Source organism: Bos grunniens, chromosome 15 (genome assembly GCF_055505025.1).
Source record: "Bos grunniens cultivar Pamir isolate PY7600 chromosome 15, Bosgru_T2T1.0, whole genome shotgun sequence".
Taxonomy (NCBI): Eukaryota; Metazoa; Chordata; class Mammalia; order Artiodactyla; family Bovidae; genus Bos; species Bos grunniens.
Window position 1 is genome coordinate 6,563,830 of NC_141179.1, and position 22,227 is coordinate 6,586,056.

Below are 22,227 nucleotides of genomic sequence, written 5' to 3' on the forward strand. Positions count from 1 at the left end.
TCACCAGACCTAAGAATGAGTTCCTTGCTCCATGGGATGAAATGGTCATGAAATGCCTCCTAAAGTATGGTCGAATTTGTAACCATGAGGGGGCTCTGTCAACTACAAATTGCCACCTACCTCTACAAGAATTAAATCGTGAGCTGGGGCAACTGCTGATTTTCAACATCCCCCGGAAAATGTTCAAGGTGGAGAGCAAAAATGAGGCACTCTGTGCTCAGGGAAAAGCTGGCAGAATGGGTTTTCAGATAGATATTTTTAGGAGCTGATTTTATGAGCTTAATTTTTGTACCTCTTCATATGTAGAAAAGCACTAAAATCCTTCACAGTGACAACTGTTACTTGTGACTAGCAGAAAGCTTCACCAGACTAGCAGAAACCTTCTGGAAAAATATGTGCTTGATTATATATATTCCTTCTTCACCAAAACCAAATATATATACTGACCTCCCCCCACCCTGCATCTTTGGAGCAATTTCTCAGAGCCATCTGAGGGGCCATCTCCCAGCCTACGGTCCTCATATTGCCCCCAATAAAACTTAACTAACACAACAACAACCACAAAAATACCTACAGTCTAGATAAGGCCGTGATGTATAGGGCTTGGGGAGAGGAAGTGTACCCTCAATAGACTCCTGCCACACTGAGTTTTATCTATGGTATGTGCCCAAGTAATTATTTTTAAAATGGACAATATCCAGCCAAGTGGCACTTTACAGTTTATGATGCACTTTCAGACACTTTATCTCAGTTGATCCTCTTAATGATCTCATGAGATAGGCCAGGTATTATTATTTTCATTTAAGAGATTATGAAACAAGCTTGGAAATAATGGCAGCATTGGAGGTGCAAAGACAGCTTGCTGCTGCTAAGTCATTTCAGTCGTGTCTGACTCTGTGTGACCCCATAGACAGCAGCCCACCAGGCTCCCCCGTCCCTGGGATTCTCCAGGCAAGAACACTGGAGTGGGTTGCCATTTCCTTCTCCAATGCATGAAAGTGAAAAATAAAAGTGAAAAAAAAAGAAAAATGAAAGTGAAGTCGCTCAGTCATGTCCGACTCTTAGCGACCCCATGGACTGCAGCCTACCAGGCTCCTCCACCCATGGGGTTTTCCAGGCAAGAGTACTGGAGTGGGGGCCATTGCCTTCTCCAATGATGCTGCTTAGGAACATGGAAAAAATATTCCTCTCTCTCAATAGAGTTGTCCTTTGGATTTCATTATCAGCTCACCCAGATAGCTTCAGCAGACCCCTGTATGCAGCATCCCTCTTACGGGGTACATACTATGCTCCAGAACATCATGAACTTAACTCTTCATTGCACAAATTGCCCTGAATTATAATGTCTAATTGGGCTTCCCTGGTGGCTCAGATGGTAAAGAATCTGCCTACAATGCAGAAGACCTGGGTTCGATCCCTGGGTTGGGAAGATCCCCTGGAGGAGGGCATGGCAACCCACTCCAGTATTCTTGCCTGGAGAATCCCATGGACAGAGGAACCTGGCGGGGCTACAGTCTATGGGGTCTCAAAGAGTCAGACACGAGTGAAGCAACTAAGCATGCACAGTGTCTAACTACTTATCTGCCTCTGCTACTAGATGATAGCTTCTTGAGGGCAGAGCCTGAATCTTGTTCAGTGTTTCATCCCAAGGTCTTACTCAGTGCCTGCTGATAGGTTCTTATAAACATTTGTTAAATTAACTAAAGCTCAACAGAATGTTTGAGGAGTACCTAAATTTACCACATGGAAATTTAAAAACCAAAACTTTCCCTTAAGTTCCCTGTCCACAAATACTTTTATGTATTGATTCTAGCTTCTACTGAGTCAGTAAACTATTCATATTTTATAAGAATGATTTTAAACTCCAAAATTCAAAATAGACCACATTTACATTGAAATATTTAAAGTCAGCATTCAAATACTTACCTGAAGAACAAGACTACCTCTGATAAAAAGTAAATTAGGCCTAAAAAAAAAAAAAAAAAGAAATTTTCAGACCAGTACCCTCATGTATACTCCCACAATTTTATGTAAATAATATTGGGAAAATGGATGGTTAAGCTGCTAAATCTTAAGTTAATGTATAGGTACCAGATTTTTGTGAACTAGCCATTCAGTTCAGTTCAGTTCAGTTCAGTCGCTCAGTCGTGTCCAACTCTTTGCAACTCCATGAATCACAGCACGCCAGGCCTCCCTGTCCATCACCAGCTCCCAGAGTTCACTCAAACTCACATCCATGGAGTCAGTGATGCCATCCAGCCATCTCATCCTCTGTCATCCCCTTCTCCTCCTGCCTTCAATCCCTCTCAGCATCAGAGTCTTTTCCAATGAGTCAACTCTTCACATGAGGTGGCGAAAGTACTGGAGTTTCAGCTTTAACATCAGTCCTTTCAATGAACACCCAGGACTGATCTCCTTTAGAATGGACTGGTTGAATCTCCTTGCAGTCCAAGGGACTCTCAAGAGTCTTCTCCAACATCACAGTTCAAAAGCATCAATTCGGCGCTCAGCTTTCTTCACAGACCAACTCTCACATCCATACATGATCACTGGAAAAACTATAGCCTTGACTAGACAGACCTTTGTTGGCAAAGTAATGTCTCTGCTTTTGAATGTGCTATCTAGGTTGGTCATAACTTTCCTTCCAAGGAGTAAGCATCTTTTAATTTCATGGCTGCAGTCATCATCTGCAGTGATTTTGGAATCCCCAAAAATAAAGTCTGACACTGTTTCCACTGTTTCCCCATCTATTTCCCATTAAGTGATGGGACCAGATGCAGCCATTATGTCCTAAGATATAAACACTTTCAATAGATAAGTAAATAGGCAACATAATTTATAATTGTTAATGTTTTTGCTGTTTTTACTGGAAGTAATTAGCATCTCCAAACCACAAAAATTTGGCTCATTTATATAATACTTATAAAATACACCTGAATGGCTAACTTTATGAGATTTTAATTTTCAAAAGATCTGATTCATGTTGATGTTTGGTAGAAACCAACAAAATTCTGTAAAGCAGTTATCCTTCAATTAAAAAATAAATTAAAAAAAATTTTTAAGGCACAAACACACACACAATAAAAAAAAAAATCAGAAGAGGAAAGGGAAACTTGTAGCAAATGATACTTGGAATAGGAAGATGCACAGCTTAAGTGTATGCATCATTGATGTCAATCCCTGCTATTTCCTTCCATGCTTTGAACATCCTTAAATAAATGAAGGAAAAAGAATTACAGAGATGCTAAAAGAATGAAAGAATGAAAAGGAAAAAGAAACAGATTACTAAAGCCAATATATATATATATATATTCTACTTAAAAACAAGACATGGCCAAGAGGCATTTAGAAATGGCCTCTAAAGTATGGCTTGCCGTATATTTCAGTCCAAGTTCAATTGAAGATCTAAGTCAACCCTGATCTTATTCCTTTTCTGTTGCCAAATAGGATTTTCTGGCGTCGGCAGGTTCACTTGATGTCAGGGATCCGGCCCAGCACCATCACCAGCTCCTTCCCCCAGCTTATGTCCAATGTGGATGCAGCTTATGAAGTGGCTGAGCGGGGCACAGCCTACTTCTTTAAAGGTAAGCTGAAGATCCAGCGAAGAAAGAAGTGGCCGGGTACACGACACGGTGTGTCTGGAGCACCCAGAACTATCAGTGTTTACTAGTGATCACAGAGCAGTTCCAGCCATTCCTGCTCCTCAGATTGGGGTGAAACATCCCTCTACTCTATCGTGACAGTGACAGCAGTGACGGTACCCTTCCCAGAGCCAAAAGTGCAGTCTGGTGAGGCTCGGTGATAGGCGAGTGTCCGGGAAGGCGGAAACCTGCTCCCTGCCCCGCCCCGCCCCACCCGCCAGACCTCTGCTCTGAGTGACATGGTATTCTCTACTGAGAGCCTCTCATTCACAGAAGTCAGCGAGGAAACCTCAGGATAGCAATACAAGCATCTGGGAGCAGACAGACGCCTGGACTCTTGTCTCCAGCCCTTTAGTGCCTTAAGGAAGTTATCTAATTGCTCTGCATCTTCGTTTCTTCCCGTGCAAAATAGTCACAGTAATAACAACCTTGAAGATGTGACCGTGGCTAGCCAATGGAAATTGTCCAGCAAACGTTAACTATCAGTTTAGATTGTATTTTCTTGATGCCGAGGGCTGAGAATAGAAGATTAGTGCCAGTTTAAGCAAGAACCAGCATTTGTGCTTCACTTGCCCCTTCTCTCTCACACATATCTAAGACTGAAATGAGATTATACAGATGAAAAGTATCTTGAAAAAAAATGAATGTGTTGCATTTGAGACACAGTTGTATCAGTATTATTGCCTTCATAAGGCGTGACTAGGGATTTCTGCCTCCAGGGCAAGTTTTAAGTCTTTTACTGAACTGAATAGAGACTTGTATCTCCTCCTGGGTTTTATCCATGGCAAATATCCCATAAACTAGCCCCACTGGTAATCCTGCCTAGAAATCCTAATGAGTGAAGGGCTCCACTAAATAGTACAGAGTTTTTGTAAGCTTTAATTTCTGGTTCCAGGACCTCACTATTGGATAACAAGAGGATTCCAAATGCAAGGTCCTCCTAGGACTATTTATGACTTTGGGTTTCCAAGATATGTGCAGCGAATAGATGCCGCAGTCTATCTCAAGGATGCACAGAAGACCCTTTTCTTTGTGGGAGATGAATACTACAGGTATGGCTTTTCTCTTTGTGATTGTCCAGCTGTATTCAACGAGAAGGAAAATCCTTTTGCTAAAAAGAATGCAAGGCAAATTTACAAAAGGCCCGTTGACTCTTCCCAGTCACTAGAGTGTCATTTGCTGATGGTTGACACTGTCTTCAAGATACAGAACCATCCAAATAATGGATGAATAATACTGGATGAAACATTCATTCAATAATCCCATTGTTTGGTGTCTAACACATGAAACATCCTAGTCTTTCAAAGCACTCATTAACTGGATGCCCAGTGGCCCAAAAGAGTGGAGTTACCATTCCCAATACATAACTACCCACTGGGAATGCCTTGAAAGAAGAACTGATTCCCTCTTATGTAAGTATATCTTATTGATACATGAATATCACTGCATTCCAGAATGCTCTGTGATTTTGTACAAAATGAATGTGGTGACGACAGTGGGGCTCTTTGAAGGAAATTCTTGCTGAAAGGAAAAGGCCATATGTTCTTTAACCTGGAGCATGAAAATTCTTCTTATCCAAAGATCGTGTGTAATTTCCAGGCCTGTCTTACTACTATGAGCAGATTCGATCACTGTGCACAGGCTCACACCTCGTCTCTCTGGCCTCATCTCACTACCTTAACTGGCTCACGTTGAAGAACTTGGTACAACTTTGCCAAGCTCTGCTGCTACACCTTCTCCAGTCACAGTTCTCACTTTAGCATTCCTTGACTTTTTGAACGTTAAGGGAGAAGCAAAAAGCTTACACTTTCCTTCAAGGGAGTAAGCATTTTTAATTTCATGGCTGCAGTCACTGTCTGCAGTGATTTTGGAGCCTAAAAAATAAAGTCTGACACTATTTCCACTGTTTCCCCATCTATTTCCCATGAAGTGATGGGACCAGATTCCATGATCTTCGTTTTTTGAACGCTGAGATTTAAGCCAGCTTTTTCACTCTCTTCTTTCACTTTCATCAAGAGGCTTTTAGTTCCTCTTCACTTTCTGCCATAAGAGTGGTGTCATCTGCATATCTGAGGTTATTGATATTTCTCCCAGCAATCTTGATTACAGCTTGTGCTTCCTCCAGCCCAGAGTCTCTCATGATGTACTCTGCATATAAGTTCAATAAGCAGGGCGACAATATGCAGCTTTGACATACGCCCTTCTCAATTTGGAACCAGTCTGTTTTTCCATGTCCGGTTCTAACTACTGCTTCTTGACCTGCATACTGGTTTCTCAGGAGACAGGTCAGGTGGTCTGGTATTCCTATCTCCTTCAGAATTTTCCACAGATTATTGTGACCCACACCATCAAAGGCTTTAGCATAGTCAATGAAGCAGAAGTAGATGTTTTTCTGGAAGTCTCTTGCTTTTTTGATGATCCAACAGATGTTGGCAATTTGATCTCTGATTCCTCTGCCTTTTCTAAATCCAGCTTGAATATCTGGAAATTCTTGGTTCATGTACTATTGAAGCCTGGCTTGGAGAATTTTGAGTATTATTTTGCTAGCCTGTGAGATGAGTGCAATTGTGTGGTAGTTTGAATATTTTTGGCATTGTCTTTCTTTGGGATTGGAATGAAAACTGACTTTTTCCAGTCCCGGAAATTTCCAAATTTGCTGGCATATTGAGTGCAGCACTTTAACAGCATCATCTTTTAGGATATGAAATAGCTCATTTGGAATTCCATCACCTCCACTAGCTTTGTTAGTAGTGCTGCTTCCTAAGGCCCACTTGACTTCACATTCCAGGATGTCTGGCCCTAGGTGAGTAATCACACCATCATGGTTATCTGGGTCATTAAGATCTTTTTTGTACAGTTCTTCTGTGTATTCTTGCCACTTCTTAATATCTTCTGCCTCTATTAGGTACATACGGTTTCTGTCCTTTTTTGTGTGCCCATCTTTGCCTGAAATATTCCCTTAGTATCTCTAATCTTCCTGAATAGATCTCTAGTCTTTCCCATTCTATTGTGTTCCTCTATTTCTTTGCAATGATCACTGAGGAAGGCTTTCTTATCTCTCCTTGCTATTCTTTGGAACTCCATTCAGATGGATATATCTTTCCTTTTCTCCTTTGCCTTCAGCTCCTTTTCTCAGCTATTTATAAGGCTTCCTCAGACAACCATTTTGCCTTTTTGCATTTCTTTTTCTTGGGGTTGGCCTTGATCACTGCCTCCTGTACAATGCAACGAACCTCCATCCATCATCCTTCAAGCACTCTGTCTATCAGATCTAATCCCTTGAATCTATTTGTCACTTCCACTGTATAACTGTAAGTGATTTGATTTAGGTCATACCTGAATGGTCTAATGGTTTTCCCTTCTTTCTTCAATTTCAGTCTGAATTTGGCAATAAGGAGTTCATGATCTGAACCACAGTCAGCTCCCGGTCCTGTTTTTGCTGACTCTGTAGAGGTTCTCCATCTTCAGCTGCAAAGAATATAATCAATCTGATTTTGGTATTGACCATCTGGTGATGTCCTTGTGTAGAGTCGTCTCTTGTGGTGTTGGAAAGGGTGTTTGCTATGGCCAGTGTGTTCTCTTGGCAGAATTCTGTTAGCTTTTGCCATGCCTCATTTTAGACTGGAAGGCCAAACTTGCCTGTTACTCCAGGTATCTCTTGACTTGATACTTTTGCATTCCAGTCCCCTGTGATGAAAAGGACATCTTTTTTCAGTTCTAGAAGGTCTTCATAAAACCATTCAACTTCAGCTTCTTCAACATTAGTGGTTGGGGCATAGACTTGGATTACTGTGATATTGAATGGTTTGTCTTGGAAACACACAGAGATCATTCTGTCGTTTTTGAGATTGCATCCAAGCACTGCATTTCAGATTCTTTTGTTGACTATGAGGCCTACTACATTTCTTCTAAGGGTCTTGCCCACAGTAGATATAATGGTCACCTGAATTAAATTCACCCATTCCAGTCCATTTTAGTTCACTGATTCCTAAAATGTTGATGTTCACTCTTGCCATCTGCTGTTTGAGCTTATATGGTAATTAACAAATAATTTTTTTAAATGTTGTGATAATTAACAAGTGATTGCTTAAACCTAAATATTCTTATAAATAGCAATCCAGTCAAAGAGTTCATCAAAGGGAATTTTGTTTTTAAACACTCAAATGCCTTGACATTGCACTGAAATCTCTGCTTCTGGCAAGGCAGGTACAGTACTTTCAGCAATAAGAGTCTTCTATTTTACACTCTCTAACACACACACTGTTTTTCACAATAAGGAATATGACAAATAACCTTGACCTCCAGCTCAGAAGTTCAGGAAAAGCTAATGTATGATTTTTATTAATAACTGCCCCCTGTGTTGGACACATTTTCCTCAATAGGGCCTCATGTGTATGACATCTTACAGGCTATAAAGCCCTATATCAGATAGAAATTATGTTCAGCTGCTAGAAAGAGAGACCCAGTAATAACTGTGGCTTAAACACCACAAGGGGTTTTTTCCTCATATATGTGAGATGTTTGAAGTTTTATGGATTTAGAGCTGGTAAGATGGGTCCGTGGCCATTAGGGTCCCAAGTTCCTTCTGACATTCTGCCCAAGTATTAACAGGTAGCTTCCACTCTTATGATTGCCACAGGATTCCAGATGGCCAGTTGTGCCTCAGTCATTACATCCTATGCTAAATAGGAAGAAGTTGGACTGGAAAGAAAGAGAAAGGGGGCAATGAAGTTCTATAGGTAAAGCACATGGACACATCTAAAAATACCAAAGCCTCAAGTTACACACCAATAATTTTACTCTATTGATACCCCTGGACAGTGTGTTAGGGTTTACTCTCCATGGTCGCCCCTCAGGTTCTTCTTTGGTCCTCATACTAGTTCAGTCTGCGGTACAAACACTGTGCTAATGCAAGAAAAGGCTCTAGATATGCTTGTTGTCAGGGAAATTCTCCATGAACCCCTAGGGCTGGGACCCGTTTTAGTGAATGACGTGCCATTAAAAAACTACTGAATAGCTTCCTGCACTCAGGATTGAGTGTTGGGTTGGGCCAAGTTGATTCAGGCTCTAAGAGTAAGGGGACTTCACTGGTGGCTAAGAGTAAAGAATCTGCCTGAAATGCATGAGAATACCTGTAATGCAGGAGACTGCCTGCAGTGTAGAAGACTGGGGTTCAGTCCCTGGGTTGGGAAGATCCGCTGGAGAAGGAAATGGCAACCCATTCTAGTATTCTTGCCTGGAGAATCCCATGGGCAGAGGAGCCTTGTGGGCTACAAATCTTGAAGTTGCGAGAGTGGGACACAACTTAGTGACTAAACCACCACCACCACCTAAGAGTGAGAACCCACATATCAGTGTAATAGTAATTTACAGAGGAACAGACCATAGAACTACAAAGTGAAACCTAAATGGGGCTCTGCCAGGCTGATGCCAGCACATGCTGCCCCACCAAATGACACATCGTGTAAACTTTACTAACAAGGGCTACTTCCCCATTCGTCTGTTTGCTTTTATTCCTTCCTTTCCTATTTCTGCCGCTACTGCTGCTGCTGCTAAGTCGCTTCAGTCGTGTCTGACTCTGTGCGATCACATAGACAGCAGTCCACCAGGCTCCCCCGTCCCTGGGATTTTCCAAGCAAGAGTACTGGAGTGGGTTGCCATTGCCTCCTCCATTTCTATTTCTAGACAGCCTCAATTATCCATTCAGTTTCTTTCTTTACATTACTTCTACCGCCTCTGGATAACTTCTCCCTGTAAGTATTCTCCCTTGCTTACTAGCACCAGAGCAGTGATTACACCAAGGAGCTCCTGAGGACTCTGGGAGAAGGGGGGTGCCATCAACTCCACCGTGCTCTGAGATGGTCAGTTCAGTTCAGTCACTCAGTCGTGTCCAATTCTACGTGACCCCATAAACCGCAGCACGCCAGGCCTCCCTGTCCATCACCAACTCCCGGAGTTTACCAAACCCATGTCCATTGAGTCAATGATGCCATCAAACCATCTCATCCTCTGTCGTCCCCTTCTCTTCCTGCCCTCAATCTTTCCGAGCATCACCGTCTTTTCAAATGAGTCAGCTCTTCCCATCAGGTGGCCAAAGTATTGGAGTTTCAGCTTCAACATCAGTCCTTCCTTCCAATGAACACCCAGGACTGATCTCCTTTAGGATGGACTGGTTGGATCTCCTTACAGTCCAAGGGACTCTCAAGAGTCTTCTCCAACACCACAGTTCAAAAGTATCAATTCTTTGGTGCTCAGCTTTCTTTATATTACAACTCTCACATCCATACATGACTACTGGAAAAACCATAGCCTTGACTAGATGGACGTTTGTTGACAAAGTAATGTCTCTGCTTTTGAATATGCTATCTAGGTTGGTCATAACTTTCCTTCCAAGGAGTAAGCGTCTTTTAATTTCATGGCTGCAGTCACCATCTGCAGTGCTTTTGAAGCCCCCCAAAAATAAAGTCTGACACTGTTTCCACTGTTTCCCATCTATTTCCCATGAAGTGATGGGACCAGATGCCATGATCTTCGTTTTCTGAATGTTGAGCTTTAAGCCAACTTTTTCACTCTCCTCTTTCACTTTCATCAAGAGGCTTTTTAGTTCCTCTTCACTTTCTGCCATAAGGGTGGTGTCATCTGCATATCTGAGGTTATTGATATTTCTCCCAGCAATCTTGATTCCAGCTTGTGCTTCTTCCAGCCCAACGTTTCTCATGACGTACTCTTCATATAAGTTAAATAAGCAGGGTGACAATATAAAGCTTTGACGTACTCCTTTTCCTATTTGGAACCAGTCTGTTGTTCCATGTCCAGTTCTAACTGTTGCTTCCTGACCTGCATACAGGTTTCTCAGGAGGCAGGTCAGGTGGTCTGGTGTTCCCATCTCCTTCAGAATTTTCCATAGTCTATTGTGATCCACACAGTCAAAGGCTTTGGCATAGTCAATAAAGCAGAAATAGATGTTTTTTTGGAACTCTCTTGCTTTTTCGATGATCCAGCAGATGTTGGCAATTTGATCTCTGGTTCCTCTGCCTTTTCTAAAACCAGCTTGAACATCTGGAAGTTCACATTTCATGTATTGCTGAAGCCTGGCTTGGAGAACTGTGAGCATTACTTTACTAGCGTGTGAGATGAGTGCAATTGTGCAGTAATTTGAGCATTCTTTGGCATTGCCTTTCTTTGGGATTGGAATGAAAACTGCCCTTTTCCAGTCCTGTGGCCACTGCTGAGTTTTCCAAATTTGCTGGCATATTGAGTGCAGCACTTTCTCAGCATCATCTTTTAGGACTTGAAATAGCTCAACTGGAATTCCATCACCTCCACTAGCTTTGTTCATAGTGATGCTTCCTAAGGCCCACTTGACTTCACATTCCAGGAGGTCTGACTCTAGGTAAGTGTGAGTGATCACACCATCATGATTATCTGGGTCATGAAGAACTTTTTTGTACAGTTCTTCTGTGTGTTCTTGCCACCTCTTAATATCTTCTGCTTCTGTCAGTGGTTTCTAAAATTTGTGTAAAATGACTTACAAATGTTTAGGTACAAGCCCTTTTCCACTCCTAAATCATTCTTTCTAACAGGTAGACTAGAGGCATGATTGACATTCAGTCATGTCTGACTCTTTGCGACCCCTTGGACTATACAGTCCATGGAATTCTCTGGGCCAGAATACTGGAGTGGGTAGCCTTTCCCTTCTCCAGGGAATCTTCCCAACCCAAGAGTCAAACCCAGGCAGATTCTTTACCAGCTGAGCCACAAGGGAACCCCAAGAATACTGGCATGCGTAGCCTGTCCCTTCTCCAGAGGATCTTCCTGACCCAGGAATCCAACCAGGGTCTCCTGCATTGCAGGTGGATTCTTTATCAACTGAGCTATCAGGGAAGCACAAAGTAGGATACAGTCTTCCAGATTCTTTCCTTCCTGGATCCCTCAAGAATGCTGAAACTGGATCTGTTTATTTAAAGATTTTATAGTTAATTAAAATAGGGAAATAAATAATAGTAACAAAAATAAGAAAGATGGGTAGATTTCAAAATCTTGTTTTTTAATCTTTTTTTTTTTTAATGCATTACCAAACTACTGCATTCATGTCCGTATTGGTCATGATTACATGTCAAGCTGTGTACTAAGACCTTGACACTCATGACAAGGCACAAAGTTTGCTGTTTAAGAGTGTAGACAGGAATAAGACAGTGTTCATCTCAGCTCTGGCATGTTGGATCATCTTTCTGCTGGATCATTTTTGGATGCAGAAATAGTATCTACTTCATTGAGTTGTGGAAATCAATGAGAAAAATGTGAAATTCCTGTTGTATAGTAAGGACTCAATTCATATTGGGTGTTATCAATGCCCTCAGCAAGTTGTACAGTTGAAAGTAAATGTATAGATAACTAATTAAAAGCAACCCAGATGCCACAAGTGGCCTCATGGAAGACTGCATGGGGTTCAGTGGAGCAAAACTAAAAGGAAATGGCCAATTCTAGCAAAATTGTCAAGAAAGAGTTTTTAGAGGAAGCAATGACTGAGCTTCATTTTGAGAGTTGAGTAGGAGTTTCCCAGACAGGATGGGCAGGGTATCTTCCAGGCAGAGACAGCAGTTGAAGCAAAGGCACCGATGCATGAAAACAGACTGTGTATAGGAGGAAAACCTCAAATAGTTCAGTATGATCAGAACATGGGCTGGGATGAGAGATGTGGCCCAAGGGTGGAGATCAGGAAGGGCCTGTGCCATTCTAGGAGATCAGTGCTAGAGAAAATAGGGATATCTGTAAAGGTCTTAAACAGGGAAGTAAGTCATTAAGGTTTTTGTTAAATCACTCTGGAAGCAGTGTAGCTGTATTAGAGCTGGAACAAGACTGAAAAGCAGTCAAACCAGTTAAGCCAGAAAGTAGTAGGAAACATCTTCAGAGTGCTTAAGGAAAAAACGCTCAACCAAGAATCCTATATTCTGCAAAGCTATCTTTAAAAGATGAAGGCAAAATGAAGACATTCCCAAATAAACAAAAACAGAGAATTTATCACTATCATCTTCCTTACAAAAAGTAGTAAAGAAAATTCTTCAAGCAAGTAAACCCAAACAGTAATTTGAAAATTTGAAAACACATTAAAAAAAAGAACACCAGTAAGTGCAATTATGAAATTATAATAGGTAGTATAAATGTATGTTTGCTCTAATTTTTAAATTAACTGTATAAAATCATATATATATATATGTATAATTATATTGTTGGGCCTATAACATATAGAAAGATTTGTTTCTTTCTGAAGAAAGCAGAGCATGGTAAGTTAAAATATGTATATGGTATGCTTTATAGCAACTACTAAGAAAATAACTCTATTAAGTGAAGTGAAAAAATAACAAAAGAAATTTAAATGGTGCATTGGAAATTTGTAACTAATGCAAAAGAAAGCATAAGGAGGGAAAAAGAACTAAAAAAGATGTGGGGTATGTAGAAAACAGAAGTATATAAATCCAGTTATATTAGTAATATTAAATGTGAATAGATTAAGCAATTTAATCAAATTACAAAGGCTGTCATACTGGATTAAAAAGCAAGATGCCACTGTGTACTCAAAGATACAACTGGACTGAAAGTTAAAAGGATGGGGAAAAAAACAAAAAAAAACAAACAAACAAAAATATATATATATATATATATCATGCTAACCATGGCCATAAGAAAGCCAGGGTAGCTATGATATCAGGCAACAAGAAGTATCAAAACAATACTTTTAAAATAAAAGTATTACTAGGAATAGACAGGGACAATTTATAGTGAAAGACAGATTACTCTACCAAAAATATAAGAACCTAATAGTAGGGCCTCAAAATGCATGAAGCAAAGAAACTGACAAAAATGAAGAGAGAAAAACAACATGTGAAATGATCATAGTTGGAGACTTCAATTCTTCACTTTCAATAATGGACAGAACAACTGGAAAACAAGATCAGTTAGGAAAGGAAGATTTGAACAGCACTATAAGAAGCCACCTAGACCTAATAGGTATCTATGGAACACTTCATTCAGTCAAAGAAGACTACAGATTCTACCTAAGTACGTGTGGAACATTGTCCCGGATAGATAAAAAGTTAGGCCAGAAGAGAAGCCTCAATAAATTTAAAATCATTGAAATCATACAAAATATCTCTTCTGATTACAATAGAATTGAGTAGAAACAAATACCTGGAAGAAAACTGGAAAATTTATGAATAAATAGAAATGATATATCACGCTCTTCAACAACCAATGGGATGAAGAAGATATCACAAGAGAAATTAGAAAAGACTTTAAGATGAATGAATATTAAAGCACAACCTATGTTGATGCAGTTAAAGCAGTGCTCAAAGGGAAACTTCTAGCTGTAAATATCCATATTAAAAAAAAAGAAAAAATTCAAATCAATAACCTTTCCACTTAAGACACTGGAAAAAAGAGCAAATTAATTCTAACAAGCAAGAAAAAGGAAATAATAAAGATAACAGTGAAAATGAAGTAGAGAATAAACAATTTGAGAAAATCAGCAAAGCTAAATGTGTTTCTTTGAAAAGGTAAAAAAAAATTATAAACTTCTCACTAAATTAACCTTGTACAAAAAAGAAAACCAAAATTACTAAAATCAGAAATGAAAGAGTGAACACAACCTTACAGAAATAAAATAGACTATAAAAGAATGAACAATTGTGTGCCAATAAATTAGGAAGTTTAGATGAAATAGACAAATTCCTAGAAAAATACAAAGTGATAAAAAAAAAAAACAAAGTGAGTCACTAAGAAATAGACATTCTGAATAGACCTATAACAAATGAGGAGGTTTAATTCATAGTATAAAAATTATCCACAAAGAAAAACCCAGGCCTACATGTTTCCTGGTGTATCCTATCAAAACATTTAAAGAATTATTGCCAATTTTTAACAAACTCCTCCAGAAAGTAGAAGAGAAAGTAATACTTCCCAACTCATTGTATGAGGACATTATTGCCCTTATATGAAAACCAGATGAAGGCACCATAGAATAAAACTTCAGACCAATATCTATTATGAATATGGATGCAAAAATCCTCCAAAAATACTACCAAACCAAATCCAGAAACATATAAAAAAGAATTATACACCATGACCAGCTGGGAATTTTTCCCCAAGAATGCAAGATTGGTTTAACATCTGTTCATCTATAATAACATCTATAATTGATTAATTATATCAATTAATATAATACACTATATCAATAGAGTTAAAAATTAAAAACCATAAGATCACCTCAATAGATGTAGAAAAAGCATTTGACAAAATCACACACTGTTGCATTATAAAAAAAACATTCAACAAACAAGGAATAGAAACTTTTTCACTCTGATAGAAGGCATCTATGAATACCCACAGCTGATATCATTCTCAGTGTTGAAAGATCGGATGCTTTCCCTCTAAAATCAGGAACAAGACAAAAATTTTTATTCTTACCACTTCTATTCGACATTTTACTGGAGGCTCTAGTCAGGGCAATTAAGCAAGAATGAATGATATTTAAAAAAGAATGATAACAGAAGATGGGAAAGAAAGTAAAACTATTTGTATTTGTATGTCATATAATCTTTTACATAGAAAAGCCTAAGGAATCTCAAAAGAAAAAAACCCGTTAGAACTAATAAATGAGTCCACAAATTTGTAGATACGTTCAATATGAAAAAATCTAATGTATTTCTAGATACTTCAATGAACAATGCAAAAATGAATTAAGAAAGCAATTCCATAGCATCAAGAAGAAAAATACACTTAGGAATAAATTTTAACAGAATAAACGGGAAACTTGTAATCTGAAAACTGCAAAACACTGTCAGAAGAAATTAAACAAGATCTAAATGAAAAGATACCTTATGTTCATGGCTCAGAGCCCTAATGGCAGTGCTCCCCCAACAGATCTATAGACTCTACACAGTCCCTACCAGAATACCACTGGTTTCTTCTTGGAAATTGAGAAGCTGATCTTAAAATCTATTTGGAAAATCAAAAAACTCAGAATAGCCAAAATACTTTGAAAAAGAGAGACAAAGCTGGATAATTCAGACTTCCTAATCTCAAAATTTATCAGAAAGCAGAATTAATCAAGACAATGTGATACTAATAATGAAAACAGACATATAGACAAATGGAATAAAATTGACAGTCCATACATCTATGTTCAGTTGCTTTTTGACAAGAATGCTAAGGCCATTCAATAGGGAAAGAATAAAATTAAGAAGTAAAGCAAAATTAAAAGAATGAACAGAAATTCCAGTTTGTACTTATGTAGTTTGACATCCTGGTAAGATCAAAGAATGGAAATGTCTGGAAGGGAGTTGGACATACAGGTCTTGAATTTAGAGAATTCAGGCTGGATATAAATTTGCATTTCATCAATCAGGTAGTAATTGAGATCATCAGTACTTTTCAACATTATTACTAATTCTTTGTTCCAGAATTTTCTCATAGCCACTTTCCTCATGGGGATGCACGTCATCTAGGATGGTGCATAGCCGGTTCTTACTCTTCTCCCTTCTCTTCATTCCTGACCATTTACCCCCCTCCCTCTCTAGTTTAGACCACAAAGATCCCTTCCTCCATGAGAACCATGTGATTCCTGGCTAGAAGTGGCTTAACTTCAAAGGGGATTCCACTAGAAATTCCATTAGATTTCACTAGGAAGGTCTCCTTGAAGAAACTTCCTGAAACATGTACCATAAATACATGTGTGCATGCTAAGTTGCTTCAGTCGTGTCCAACTCTTTGCAACCCTATGGACTGTAGCCCACCAGGCTCCTCTGTCTGTGAAATTCTCCAGGCAAGAATACTGGAGTGGGTTGCCATGCCCTCCTCCAGGGGATCTTCCCAATCCAGGGATGGAACCCAAGTCTCTTATGTCTCCTGCATTGTTAGGTGAGTTCTTTACCATTAGCCCCACCTGGGAAGACAGTATCTTACATACTTAACAGTAAATTCCTGCGTCTGCCATCCTTTCTCACATTTTCTTTAAGCATTGTTTAGCATACCGAACTCCCGATCCAGTAGTTCAAAGAAGACAGAATGCTGTTAAATTTTGCATTGACACAAGTTAGAAATCATCACAATGAAAACGCTAGAAATTTCTAACAAATCTAAGTTCTCGGTCAAAAGTTAAACAATTCACAGGTACTTTACCAAAATACTCCCTAAATCCTTAGATTACAAAAGTGAAGAGTAAGACAATATATATGAAAAAGCATATCAGATATCTACAGCCCTACAATATTGCAGTTAAACAATATTGCTAGTAAAGTTTAAGTGTCAGTAATGATTCGTTTAATTTCTATACTCATTGATCAGTGTTAAATGATGAAACAAATACTCTCAAAGGCAATAAACATAGTTACTGGTCAATCGTTTTTAGCTGGTATTTGGGTTTCACAAACAAGACCTTAGTGGTGAGAAAATGTGTGCAATGCTTTTACCAGGTATCTAGTATACTGGTGGTGCTAGTGATAAAGAATCCACCTGCCAAAGCAGGCAGATGTAAAAGACGTGGAATCAATCCCTGGATTGTGAAGATTCCCTGGAGGAGGAAACGGCAGCCCACTCCAGTATTCTTGTCTGGAGAATCCCATGGACAGAGGAGCCTGGCAGGCCACAGTCTATAGGGTCGCACAGAGATGGACACAACTGAAGCGACTTAGCACATACACGGTATATAGTATATTTACAACAAATACTTTCTTAGTATTCAAATATTGATGGTTTACTATGTGTTAGAACTCATACTACTTTCTTTTTTTCCTCTCATTTTCCCATCTGCCTCCTCAACCATCTTGAGAAGTAGATATTGTTATTTTCATTTCACAGTTAAAAACATTGCATCTAAGAGATCAAGTGATTAAGTCAAGGCCACACAGTTAAAAGTAGTCCATCCAAGGCTACATTTTATGCTCTCCAAGTCCAGATCCAGAAGTCCTTTCCATCTACCATGTGTAGTAACTTTTCATTCTCTTCACCATCCATTTATTTACTGTCAATAACCATGCCCATAATTCTCATCCCGTCATATAATTTTACTTTCTTTAATCCTCAGTAAAATCCTCAGTATACTATTAACAGTAGACCTTCTAACCTCATTTTTGCTGAGGTCTCTGGACTACCTCCAATATTTTCAAGTCCTCCTTTCTTCTTTTTTTCTCAACTTTGCCTACTACTGCAAAATGTTATCCCAATGAAGTGTGTTTAAAAAATTAGGTAAACACTAAACTCTTTGATGACTCAGGATCCCAGACAAAATCACACATTCACTCAATTTCATACTAGCCAACCAGTTAATGGCTCCTGGGACCAAGTGAAGTGAAAGTCACTTAGTCGTGTCCAACTCTTTGTGACTCCATGGATTATACAGTCCATGAAATTCTCCAGGCCAGAATACTGGAGTGGATAGCCTTTCCCTTCTCCAGGGGATCTTCCCAACCCAGGGATTGAACCCAGGTCTCCCACATTGCAGGCAGATTCTTTACTGGCTGAGCCACAAGGGAAGCCCTCTTAGGGCCAAAATAAACATCAAATAATTTGGGCCAGCCCTTGATTTCTACACATACCAGGCACGTTTCTATGTGCATAGGTGCCTGTGTGGTGTCTGTGTGTGTGTGTGTGATTTCTCTCATCCTCATGGCCACTATATTCCAGATAAAGAAACCAGGGCTCAGAACACTTTCTCCTGATTGCAGAGCCAGCACATAACAGTCAGAACTCAAACCCTGATGTGCCATCGACTGTGCTCTCTGCTCTATAACAGAAACCCTCAAAGTGAAAATGAAAGTCACTCAGTCATGTCTGACTCTTTGCAACCCCATGGACTATACGGTCCATGGAATTCTCCAGGCCAGAATACTGGAGTGGGTAGCTGTTCCCTCCTCCAGGGGATCTTCCCAACCCAGGGATCAAACCCAGGTCTCCTGCATTGCAGGCAGATTCTTTACCACTTGAGCCACAAGGGAAGCCCAAGAACACTGGAGTGGGTAGCCTATCCTTTCTCCAGGGAATCTTCCCAACCCAGGAATCCAACTGGGGTCTCCTGCATTGCAGGTGGATTCCTTACCAACTGAGGTACCAGGGAAGTGAAATCCTCAAACACCTGTCCAAAAACCAAGGCATAGATCATCACAAAGTTTTCATTAGTCCACAGAAATATTAAAATAGCACAATAAAGACATAGGAGGATGTGATCTGGGTCAGTATTATGGGCAAGAACCATCTTTTCTTCTGAGGTTATGTTCTTTCTGCCTTTTTTAGTATTAAAGTTTCTTTTTTTATGAAATGATGATGAAAATAGGTGATAATTATTATTTTGATGGTTAATGGTAATGTTCTTATTTGGTAAAATAAGAAGTAGTTTAACCCTATGTTAACTGCATAAGGCCATCTGCACAGTGTCCATGTAAGAGGTCCAAATGAAATATATATGTTATCAGCTAATCTTAAAATGTGGGCTTCCCTAATCGCTCTGGCCCTGGATAGTAAAGAATCCACCTGCATTTCAGGGTTCAGTCCTTGAGTCAGGAAGATCCCCTGGAGAAGGAAATGGTTACCCACTCCAACATCCAAGGACCACATGATTTATGTGTCAGACTGATACTTTGACATAGATTTTATTGATACTCTTTAAAAAGATACTCTTTGAAAAGCAGTTCTAGGGTAAGGGGCAAGAGGGCAGAGACACAGTTGGCAGAAAGGGAGAGGAACTATTAAATACCTAAGCAGTAGAAGGGATAAAAAAAAGGAAAATGATTTCATAGGTTTGCCAAAATTTTTGCCTATGTTTTTATAAATGTAATTGAAAATTAAAATTCTCAGCTGGATATTGCTTATCCAAAATTTCTGCTGAAATTATATTTACATATAATATTATTAACTCCATTATCTTCTGAACAGATAGATATATAAGATTTTAGATGTCACCTCTGCCCTTAGCAAACTAAGCACACACATTAAAAGAAAGAAAAATCACTTTTTCAAATCTACTGGATTTTTCTTTTTTTTTGTTGTTGTTGGATTAATAGTCATCATTTTCTTGAAAACTTATTCCATATTATTTAAATGGTTTTTCTATTCTCAAGAAAAGATCTTCACTCTCTCCTTTCATACTTTCCAGATGTCTCAGTATGAGCAGATATCAATTTGTAATAGATTTCCCTACAGATATTCTTTGGCCAGTCATTTGTTTGGAACTGAGAACACATTTTGCTGTAAAATGATGTAAATGGTGATGAAGTTCTTAAAATCCCTCATAAATGTTTAATGCACACAAAGGTAAGGCATAGCTCTAATTATAATAGCTCACCCCCTAATCCTTTATTCAGGACAGATGAAAGAGGAGGAGGATATGAAAGGCATTTCACTATTTTTCCCTGAGCTTAGGGATCGACATTAAACAAAGAATTCAAAATGTCACATTACCTGGTATCCCCCACCACAACTCTCTGTATGTCTTCAGACATGCCAACACCTTTTGGTCACTTTGTTCTTCCTGTTTCATCCCTCGCCCCAAATATTTTAAGCATTAGAATTACCCTCCTCATTACCTCCAGTCATAGCATCCGTTTCCTCAATTCAACTGTTTCAGGGAAGTGAGAGAAGGGAACCTAGTAAGCACTGGTTAATATGTAAACAACCACACTCCCAATTTAAACCAGGGACTCTAGATTTCAAACACTGGAACAAAGCAAACAAGAGAAATCCAAGCCCTGGCGAGGCAATATGCCCAGCTGTCCTTTTCCTCCACTCGTTCCCTCACTACAGTCCTGACACCTTGCAGCACTTCTGATAGCGTAGACATGCCCTGTCCCCACTCCCTACTGGCATTTCTGATGACAAACCGTGGCAATGGTTTCCATCCTTATTTGTATAACTCACATAGCTCGGGTTTCCCCTCGGCCCGCTGGAAGGTTCTAATGACTGTCCTGGAAAGGGAGTTTGGACTTCCAGGAGTTAACTCCCACTTCTCTCCTCAACACCCAGCAAAGCATCTCAACCACAAGTCAGTTTCAACCTGAATACTTCCTTCCCGGGGTTTGATCCGCTCAGTATCAGGAGCACTGTCCCCTGCCTGTGTAGTCATAGCCATGTGAGAGGCACATTTCAGGAGAAGGCGGGTTATTTTTCTGCTGCTGCAGGAAACTCCCAGTGGCCCAGGCACCGGGAGAAACTGTTTGACCTTCTGGTGGGAAATGAGTAGGGTGTCCACCTAGGGAATGTCCCCACTGGGAGCTCCATGCTGATGAAGAAGGGACTTTTCTCACACTTTAAATGAAGTCTTCTTGAAGGGAAGAGAGCCTGCTCTGCCTACATGAGCTCATCCAAGTCATACTGGTTCATATGAGTCACAATCTCTTTACAAGGGATAATTTAGAGTTACTAAAGAGATGTATTAATCAGTCTTCGGAGTTATCATTGCATGGTAGTTGTGAATTCAGAAAAACAAACCTAATCTACTTTTTGATTAGTTGTATAATCTTTCTAGGAAACAATTAGAATGTTTTAAAAGCAGAATATCTGTTATTCCAGACTTTCTCACTTCTTGTCTTTATCTACTGATCATTCACACATTTGTTTCTTTATTTATTCATTCATCGTGCGTCATTTGTTCAATCCCTTCTCTACGGAGCACAAAGCTCCTTACCGGCACTTCTGATGACAAACCATGGCAATGGTTAATGAAAGCCTCTGTGAAGGGCTTTCAACTGTTTGGTGAGCCAGGAAATTCATACATGGAGGGTAAGAGAAAAATTACAATAGTAAAAAAAGCACTAAAAATAAGTGTAGTTTTTCCATTGAAAAGCAGTAATTTTTTATTATAGAAATATGATCTTACAATTCTAAACAATATAACTAAGTCTAACCAACATATCTGGCAATTTGCTAAAGAAAATGTTTAGAGCAAATGACTCCCAAACTAGTGGCCACAGAATCTCTGCAACCTGGGAAAGTAATGGCAGAATGAGTGTGAGAGAGAGAGAAATAGAGAGAGAGAGAGAGACACAGCAAACAGAGAGGCAGAGGAGATCTGAAGTAAATCATAAGTCAACCCTGGCTAAATACACCCGATTAGCATGATGTCCTCTACATTCAATGAATACCTCATGTTTATATTATTTATGAAATAATATTTCTTACAGTTACGATGAAAGAAAAAGGAAAATGGAAAAAGACTATCCAAAGAGTACTGAAGAAGAATTTTCAGGAGTCAATGGCCAAATAGATGCAGCCGTAGAATTAAATGGTGAGTGTTTCCATGGAACACTTTCTTTGTAGAAATTGTAACAATTTCTGGGCTTTGCTTTAACATAACTGAAAATGGATTTCCAAATGGGAGTCCTTGGTTCTTATTTTTTGGGGCCCTGAGTCCCTTATAAATTTAACCAGATTAACCACCAGAAAAAGTATAAAAAGTCTGCCATTATGGGTCTCTCTTTACAAATGGAAAATTTTAAAAGCATAGCTTCAGTCCATTAGCCAGTTACACCATAAAGGCCATCCAGTCAAAATTACCTTTTTCATCTTTAAAATGTACATATTCTCAACCCTCCCATTGAGA

The 22,227-nt window shown here is 39.4% G+C and overlaps 1 protein-coding gene across 1 annotated transcript in view; it reads left to right on the forward strand.

Annotated features, from left to right (window-relative positions):
• The window catches only part of MMP20 (matrix metallopeptidase 20), a 57,352-nt gene that overhangs the window by 34,216 nt on the left and 909 nt on the right, over window positions 1-22,227 (forward strand). The window contains exons 7-9 of the mRNA XM_086338849.1: window positions 3,448-3,584; window positions 4,537-4,693; window positions 21,809-21,912. Coding sequence (XP_086194975.1) covers window positions 3,448-3,584; window positions 4,537-4,693; window positions 21,809-21,912 — 398 coding nt within the window. The remainder of the gene's footprint in view (window positions 1-3,447; window positions 3,585-4,536; window positions 4,694-21,808; window positions 21,913-22,227) is intronic.